Genomic DNA, 9,757 nt, shown 5'->3' with positions numbered 1-9,757 from the left:
TTTAGAAGTTGGATTTATCAAAGAGGTGAATTATCAAGAGTGAATTTCAAATGTGGTAATGATACAAAAGTTTAATGGAAAATGGAGGATGCGAATCAACATCACTAATTTAAAATAATTCAAAACGTAAAGATAGTAATACACTCTCTGTAAAACATATTTGTTGACACTACTTTTATTGCTTGGGAGCTTCCACAATCCCATGTCCAAGTTCTATGATAACTTGTGTCGGCGATGATCTTGTTGTATGCGAGCTCCAATGAGCTTTGACTATGTTCCAACTACAAGTCCATGTAGGTGTGAGTTATAAAATTTTAAGCACTATGTATGTAAATTCTCCAAAGCATAAATGTGTTAGTGTGTGTGTCTATTAGATAGTCACAATTGATTTTTATTATAATTATACTTATGAATATATAATTATTTTATTTAATATTTTAGTTGTATTACTTAATGATGTTGAGAGATAATACAATCTATATATGAAATCAATAACACATGCCATAAACATAACATAATATTCTAATGTAATTTTTATTTGTATTGGACAACATTTTCCAAATCAATAGGGGTGAGAGATATAGCCGAAGTATGATCCAATTCTTAAAAATTTTCTTACAACACACATCTGCCCATAAAATATAACAAGGGTAGAAAGTCATGTATTGAATACATAATAATAACATGATTATGTACTCTCATAGTATTAGACTATGAGAACATAATCATGTAATTATAATATATTAAATAAATGACATTCTATCCATGATATATTTGATTTATTTGATTAATAGATGTATATAGCGATAATTTTTCCAAAATTTGGCTCATTGTTTGGCTATATCCATAGTTTCTGATGATTGGGAACTAGTTTGTTTCTATGGAAACAAAATTGCGTACGTTGGGGACGCAGCTGCGTCCTGATAACGGTCACGATGCACTATTGCGGTTGTTTTCTTTTTCCTGAACCGCGATCAGTGCATGGGGTCGTTGTTTGGAAGCAACTCTGTGTCCGAATAACGTATGCTAGTTTTTTTCCGTTTCTATGAGCTCATTCACATGCTTCTACATAGTGTATATCATTAAAAAATTAAATTAAATTATATTTTATTTCGTAGGACACATGTTCTTGATGTCATATATCACTTATCATCTTAACATAATTAAACTATTAAACAATACAAGTATATTATTTGATAATAACATAAAAAAATTATTAGATTTTCATAAATATAATTATAATTATAATTATCATTAATTTCTAAACATAATTATTTTTATTTATATCATGATATTATTAGACAGAATTTATTACATGATCTTTAATTTCCAATTTCATGTATCCCATTTTACCAGAGCAGTAATTCTCGATGTTAAACGCTTCTCTTTGTCATGCTATTCTCTCTCCATCTCTCTCTCTAGAAAACTGGTAATATATGAGCAGAATAGGCTCCGGTGGAGATCGCTGATCCTATCCTCCACGGATGCCTCTGGCCATTGTCTCCTACTGCCGGAACCCTAAATTTTCTCTTCGACTAGCTAGATCTGGAAACCCAAACCGTCGATCTTCGGGCTGCCTTCGCTTTCCATTGTTCTTCTCCCTTGTCCAGCAAATCCGTTCTACGAGCGCAGAGGTAATGCCGTCTTAATCTCCTTCTCGATCAGTTCTTATTGGAATTGGAAGGAGTATGCATGTTCTTGTTTATCTGATTGGATGGCGAAGTGGTGGTTGGTGTCTCACGGATCCTTGCAGCTGTGGGTCTAGAATTGAGCTTGCTTCGTGGCACCCTTGATCTGGCGGCAGTTTTGGGAATTCTGTACCATTTTCTTGATGATGAAACGCATTTTGTTGGTTCTAGATTTTTCCGTTATTTTACTATGCGTCCCGGTGCTGGTTTTGCAGGGGGATCTGTTTGGCTAGGGATTTTAGCTGCAGTGAGAACTGTTGTAATTCATTTATTTGGCGGTGTTTGGCATTGGATGCTTAAAGGGATAAATTGAAATTATTCATAATTCAGCGTTCTGGTTCAGAGGGCGACCTGCCCCGTGGGGTCGAGTTCACGCCCATCCCTCTGGCTCGAAGGGTGAATTCATCGCATTCCATTCTGATGGATGAAGACATAGAGAATGGAAGTCTGGTATCGTTCCAGGAGAAACCGAGGACATTTCCCGATATGCGGACTAAACCTTACACCCCCTTGGTAATGTTGCTGAAATTCAACGAGTTTTCCTATATATTATAAATTATTGGCTTTTTTAAGCTGGTATATTTACCTGCAATCATTAATTTTTAACAATAATTTAGTTCCTTTTTGCTTGTTGTTTGGCTCTCATTTTAGTTCAGTTGAATTGATGTCATTCTTTTGATGTGCTATGCAAAGTAGAAGCATAAAAGTACAAGGTTCTCCATAAGTTAATTAATGTGCTCATGAAGTCATAAACTAGATACACATTGAAATAGTGAGTTTTAAAGTACATTTCTCATATAAATTAGAACTATATTTTAGGAAGTTATCCGGGAGGCTATCAAACTCAAATTCACCCACTTTAGATTGAAGTGGTTGAAGATATAAAAATGGGGCTTATTCATGTCAAATCATAATTAATAGGCTCCATAGAGGCTTAAAATAAGCAAAAGGATGCATGATATGGTATTGTAGTGTGAAGTTATTTCGTGCTAAATGAATAAACAATGAGAAATCTAGTCATGTATTCACTTAAAAGTAGAAATATATATATATATATATATATCTCAAGAGAAATCAGAATAAGAAAAATTAACCCAAAAATGTTAATATATTAACTAGAAAGAAAGATACAGATACAATGTGTTGGAGGGCCCAAACATGACCCTCTGCCCACATCAAAACCAGAAGGGGTTCCAAAAACTAGAAAATACTGAAAATTATATTAGAGATAAAAAAAAATCCTAAAAAAAGCCGAAATACATAGTATCAGGTGGCTAGAGAGCAACCCAATTTGGTTTTTGCATCTGCCTCTGGTTCAAGGAAAGGAGCAAGCTAATAAGTGGTAAGATGATTGTCATTGTCAGTAGTAATCAATGTATCATCCAATATGTTCTCGAGATGGAGTCGGCCTCCATTCTTCTTCTTCCTCCTGGAATAGACCTGTCATTCCTCTTCCGAAGATTGAATCACCTGATCTTGGTCTAATTTGTGTTGGAGATGTGCAGATTGTTGAACATTAGAAACAACTACATGTTGTACCGGATGCTCTGTTATTGGATCAAAGGAGCACTCTCGTGTGTCTTGGCATGTGAGTCTTCTTCAATAACAATGGGTGGTATGAGCACAACTGGATCTGTAGCTGTAGTATGTTGTTCTTCCTCAGGAACTGCGGTGTTGGGAAGAAGATCGGGTTGCATTTTCTCAACAGAGATAATATGTGGTTGTTCTTTAGTGATATTTAGCCTTAGATGAGGATGCAAACGATAACAAATAGTAGAGCTGTGACCAAACATACTACAATGAGAGCAATAAGGAGGATGTGATTTCATTTCAACATTTTGCCAATACCCATTGTGAATAGTGCCAATCCATATCTCATTCGGAGCTGGTTGAGTGATATATCTCTGAACTAACACACAAGCCACAGAGGTTCTAGTGACAGCAAACGTAGGATTATCTACCTTGAGAGACTTACCGTAAGCAGTTGCTAAAGAGTATAGAATTTCCATGTTGAATAGATGTAATTTTAACTCCGAAAACTTTATCCAAACATGAATGATAGGGGACTCCGCTTTTGGATCAAAACCGAAAATCCCCTTCAGGATTTTCATAAAACGATTGTCAATCTTGATAGCTTTTCGAGAGAAAATGCGATTGTAATCAACATCATGAGATAGCTAAATAAGTATACGTCTACCGTCAAGTAGACCAATATCCAACTGCCCAATAGTTTCATAGCATCAAACTTCTTCCTAATGATCTCCAATTTTGCGTGACCATAAAAGAATTTTCCCACTAGAGAAAAACGTCAAGAGGACGCGAGAGTACCAGTTTCAGCCTCTGTGAGAATAAGTGCAGGCTTTCCATTTTTTTTTCAAGCTTTTTAATAAAAGTGTACTTTTTAATAAAAGTGTTATCACCTCCACCTTCAAGAGCCTTGTGGAAAGATTCTGGAACATTGCAGGACTTACCGATAGCAAAACTAGGAACTGAACCTGGAGGAGGGGAACTACTAGGAAAGGGCAAGTCGCCGACAAGAGCATTTGCATAGGAACGGAGCATCGAGGCCATCTCTCTCACAAGATGGTCACGATCAGGACAGAAATAATCTGACGGGCCGCAAAGATGCGAACAGGATGCAAGAAGAAATCGTCTGCCGGCAGGAACAACCGCGTCCTTCTGTGAGACGTGCGAACAAGAACGTCTGTCGGGCAGGTGAATGCGAGCAGAGAGACGCGTCGTCGTTTAGGAGACGACGTGCGAACAGTTCGTCGTCTTCGGGCGCCTGCAACATGCGAGTAGAAGACGTAGCTCGATGAAACAACCAAAGATGACGGAAGACGAAACGGAGGAGCGAACTCCTTCGAGCGTGAGATTACCGTGGCAGAGGCTAGGGTTCACCGTGAGGCAAAACCCTAGCAGACGAAGAAGGAGATGGCCCTATATATATATATATATATATATATATCACCCAAATTAATGAAAATAATTCTAAATAATACTTTCTTAGTTATTTTCATTTTTAATTATCAAATAAAGCCGATATGCTTTTTGGCAAGGACTTGCCTTCTCAAATAAACTATCTGAAGTTGATTGAAATCATCTCACGTTTCCTATTTTTAGACTAGATCTGAATTCTTATGAAGTTTATTTATTTTTTTATCAGGGTATCAGTTCATTATTAATTTAACATGTAAATAGGCTTTAAGATCAATGGAAATCAAGTTGAACACATTTTTATTGAATTGAGGTTAAGTCTTTTTTCTGAATTTTCATCCTATATCATTCAAATTTTGGGCACCTAGTGTTAGGAGATAACAAAGCTGCCGACATCCTCTAGCCCCTTTTGTTTTTTCTTTTAGGGTTTGAGCATAGCAGGGAATCCAATGGTTTTGGTGTCACTATTAGGAGTTGCATCCATTTAGAGGTGGCATCGAGGCCCGCAATTGTTATTTGTTCTTTGTTTTGGTGTCAAATAGTGAATTTTCTCTCTATTAAAGGTTGAAATTTGATAATATCAAAGGTAGAAAACAAGCCAATAAGAAGGACAAGTTTGGGAAACAATTAGTAATTCTCTAATTCCATACAAGGGAGCTACTCCTACTTTGTTTTATTTTGAAAGGTTCTTATTTTTGGTCTCATTAATAAACCTAGATCTTTTTATGTGTTGCAGTCCAAACTAGCCGAGACAAATCAGATGGACAAATACATATTACACTTGCTACTTTTTACTTTTATTATATCTTATAGTTAATAATTTATTATTTATATTAAATAGTAGTTTTAATAAGGGGCAAACCCAATGTATCTTGCCCACCCTCAACTTCTAAAACTTTTAGAGTTTTTCGCCTCGCCAGCCATAATTTGGAAATCGTGAGTGGCTATAAACATGATCAAACTAAATTTTATGGATTTAGGTTAATAGTGATTTTTTAAACCTTAATAAATTAGAATAATCAAATTAATTTAAAAATTAAAAGTTTTATTTTAAAAAACTTAAAACATAATTATTTATTCCAACAGTAAAGCCTACATGCCCACATCTTGTCATAACACCCAAGCAAACATATTTTGCTTTCCATTTAAAAATATAGTTTGTTACTAGGCGTTAAAAATAAATGGAAACCAAGTGGAACACTTCTAATCATTTGGTAATACTCTTTTTTTTCTATTCCTCTGCTCCTCTCCTCTAAAACATGTTACATCTAGGTCTAAGAAATAACAGTTGTCGGGCTCTTCTATTTTCCATGTATATGCATTCAGCTTTTGGCCATAGCCAGGAACACAATCTTACTATTACAACTGCCAAATGCATCCATCAGAGGCATTACTAAGATCCACAACTCGTGTTTGTTCTCTTTTTTGGTGCCAAACAGTGAATTTTATTAATATTAAAAGCATAAAGCAGAGAGTACCGAATGTAGAAAACAAGCTAACAAGATGAACTAGTTAGGGAACCTACTGGAGGCTCTCAATTCTCTACAAGGGCTCTTCTTTCTCTGGATCTTGCATCTGTTCTCATAGAAAAATTGAGATCTTTCCATGCTTCCAAGAAGGTTTAGGTTATATAAAATTGCTATTGGTTTGATAGCATTCCTCATCATTATTTTCAAGACAGTTTTATTTCATAATTCAACTATATTGCTGTAGCTATTTGATTCGAGATAAAAAAATTAGGCTGATGAAACGAGAAACCTAAGTGTGTTTTAGTTGTGGTTTTTTGTTATGGGCTATTGCAGGTTTATTCATACCCTTACCCGCTATTTGGGATCACTTTTATTTTCTATTTCTATTTTTTTTATTCTATTTTGTTTATGTTTTGATTTGAAATAAAACTTGTTTGGCATGTTTTATTATGATATATTTAAAAAAAAATATTCAAGACACCTAAAAGTTATTTTGAGTATTTTTAAGATAATTTTAATTTGTTTTTTGAAACAAAACTAAAAATGTGTAAAAAACACTAAACAAACATGCCTTTTAGAACAAAAGAAAAAACAAAAACAAATTGATCCCAAACAAGCTTTTAATGTATAGTTTTTAGTGATTTCTCTTGCAGCTTATTCTATGAATTCCGAGTTTAGTAAACCACTTCTTGAGATTTGTTTTTCATTTTTAATTTGTTCTGAAGCAACATTTAGGTGTGTATATCACTATATCTATTTCCATTATGTTGCCATATAGCTCATGTTTTTACCTTATTAGAGAAATTTTAAATCCCAAAGCTTCCATCTTAAAACTGATCAATTTAAATGTGATACATTATAAGTGCTGGAATTTAATTGACACTAATGTAAAGGTGTATTTTGCTTGAAATGCTAAATCATTCTAATGAATAATATTTTTGAAGGGCTTTATAGTTCTCTCTTATAATTCTCTATTAGAACGCTGACATACATTCTGTATTATTTAACCATTTAGAAATATTGTTTTCGCATGACAAACAAAGGACGAGATTCTTTCGACTGAGAGTATTAGCACCCTTTTACTTAAAAAAAAAATGGCACCCTGAGAAGTATTAAAATGCCGGTATCATTGGGATTTGCAACCGAAAAAAAGGAAGTCTTGCTTCTCCCTTTTTTTATGTTGCATTGGCTCAAACTTCAGTAAAAGTATTTCCTGCCTCTCCTGCTTTCTATGGAGGCTCTTCCAATACGTTGAAAATGTACTGGTCTCATCTTTGCCTTTTAGGAATCACGCAGTTCTTTGAACTTGAATTATATGCGTCCCCAGAGCATGCAAATTTTCGGCATCAGGTTGCATTGAGCCTAGCAATGACAACTTTTTTTTCTTTCATTAGACTAGATTTCAATGTATTTTTTTGGGGACCCTACCAACTGTTTGCTTGATTGTTTGCAACAATACTATGCAAAATAAAACTTGTTAGGTGTATCCTTTTGAAATCCATGATAATATTGGGACTTCTTTTCGTTTTCTTTTACTTTGAACTTCTGGTTGCACTTCAAAATTTTAGATGTTATGATTGAATTGTCATATGAAGATAAAATATTTGGGAGCTAACTTCTGTCAGACCCAAACACAATGATAGCAGTTCTACAAGCATCGTGTACAAGTTTGCAGGACAATTTATTATGTGGGAATTTTTAGAAAAAAAACAAGACCAGCTGACGAACTATCCATAAATTCTTAAATTTATGTTACATAGTTCCTGGCAAAATTAGTCATGCGGTTAACTGTTTATTTTCAATCGTTTACATATTTTCATATTTAATTAATTCTATCATAGAATGTTTGATCTGATAGAAGTTTGTTAATTTTTTTAGCTTTTTGTGTGGCACCTACGATTTTTTGTATAGAGATATAAGATATTCCCTTATTTCTCCTTCTGATATATTTTATTTTATTTCCAGATTTTTCAGATTTTTACTAGAATAAATGCACGGGTCTTAGCTGTCTTGTTACTGCTGATCCTTGGAGCTGTGCTTTATGTTGGAGCTACTACTTCACCTATCGTTGTGTTTGTCTTTTCTATTTGCATAGCAGGCTTCATTTTCTCAGCCTATTTAACAAGATGGGTTCTAGCAAAGGATGAGGGACCCCCTGAAATGTCACAGGTTCTAAATATAACAGTTCACATTTTACTATTATAGAATTGTATTTTTCATTGTTTTTTGATGCTCCATGTTTCGTAATTAGAGAGAAAGAGGTGTGCAGTCCCTACTCCTTCCTGTTGACATTGAACATTGATAAATCAGATGCTATTGTTTGTTGAGCATTCGAGTTCACTTCATCATTAACTAATACTCTTAAGTCTTATCAGTAGGAGGACCATTCTGTAAGAGTTCTCATTAGAATTGGGTTCAATAAAAACAATTATAAATTGTGATCCTATCTTGTACCTTAGAAATACTTGTAATTACGATCAAATTAAGGAGCAAAACTAGAGATAGATACTGCACCTTAATTGACATTACTAACAGTAGCACTCTCTTAAATAGTCTGAAAGCCTAAGCGAAACAAAGATTAAATTTTATTTTAGCTAGACACATCATCGGTTAATTTCAAGCCATGTTTTGGATTAAATAATTATAATCAGTTATGATCAGTGGAGTATGCATTAATTTCTGATACTTCCAACAGTTTGTTAATGACTTCGATTCTCCTATTAGAAAATTATATTCTGTAGTATGTTGAAATAATTTCAGGCAATCAAATGCAATTATGGACTCAACTGATGGTGTAATATTTGATTAGTTATAGTAAAGATAGATCAGTTGTTCTTGGATTCCGAATATGCTTCATCTTATAAACTTTCATAAGAGGCTCTGTATGCTAATCTCTCTAGTAGTGAAGAATAAATAGAGATTTTTCGGTCATGTCTGCATCACAATGTGCATAAACGGGTTAAAAACACATCACCATAACAATTTGATAAATTATTTATGAAAGAAACATGTATGAGAAAGGTTACATAAAAATACTATGGCCAGAAGTGCAAAAATAAAAAAAAGAACTGACCATGGATGTGATAATCCACAGAATTAAATAGAGTTTGATGATTTATAACGCTGACCTGTAATTTCTGAGGTAGAAATAATTCTATTGCGGATGATGATCAGCTTAGTCGGAGTCATTAATTGTGTTTGCATGTTTATGCGAATTATTTAACATGATGTACAAGTGAACTCAGAATTTGAATCTGATTATAAGCATAATATTTACCGTGTCGTCTAATTAGTTCACTTAAACCTTTTTTTTCCTATTAATAAATAGTTTGATTTCGTGAAATACTCCATTATTTTGAATTTTATATGTCTGCATGGTAAGTTTCCTCTGTTCAAGTTATCCCTCATTTGGCATGTGCATCATGTTATCCTCTTTAGGTATCAGATGCCATACGTGATGGAGCAGAAGGTTTTTTCAGGACTCAATATGGAACTATTTCCAAGATGGCAGTATTACTAGCTCTTGTTATTCTTAGCATATATCTTCTCCGCAGTACAACTCCACAGCAAGAATCATCTGGTCTAGGAAGGTAAGATAATGTAACTTTCTTTGCTTCCCTCTCTTATTAAGCGGTAAAGTTATCTTCTTTCTGCATCAATGCA

General features: G+C 34.2%; 1 protein-coding gene across 1 annotated transcript in view; it reads left to right on the top strand.

Annotated features, from left to right (window-relative positions):
* The first annotated feature begins 1,350 nt into the window (after positions 1–1,350).
* Positions 1,351–9,757, top strand: part of LOC110031869 (pyrophosphate-energized membrane proton pump 2) — a 32,190-nt gene continuing 23,783 nt past the window's right edge. Inside the window, exons 1-4 of the mRNA XM_020735294.1 lie at positions 1,351–1,634; positions 1,904–2,201; positions 8,060–8,263; positions 9,533–9,684. Coding sequence (XP_020590953.1) covers positions 2,109–2,201; positions 8,060–8,263; positions 9,533–9,684 — 449 coding nt within the window. The 5' untranslated portion in view covers positions 1,351–1,634; positions 1,904–2,108. The remainder of the gene's footprint in view (positions 1,635–1,903; positions 2,202–8,059; positions 8,264–9,532; positions 9,685–9,757) is intronic.

This window comes from Phalaenopsis equestris, unplaced genomic scaffold, assembly GCF_001263595.1.
Source record: "Phalaenopsis equestris unplaced genomic scaffold, ASM126359v1 Scaffold000855, whole genome shotgun sequence".
NCBI classification, from domain to species: Eukaryota; Viridiplantae; Streptophyta; class Magnoliopsida; order Asparagales; family Orchidaceae; genus Phalaenopsis; species Phalaenopsis equestris.
The sequence above is the reverse complement of the archived record's forward strand: the minus strand, read 5'-3'. Positions and strand labels throughout refer to the sequence as shown.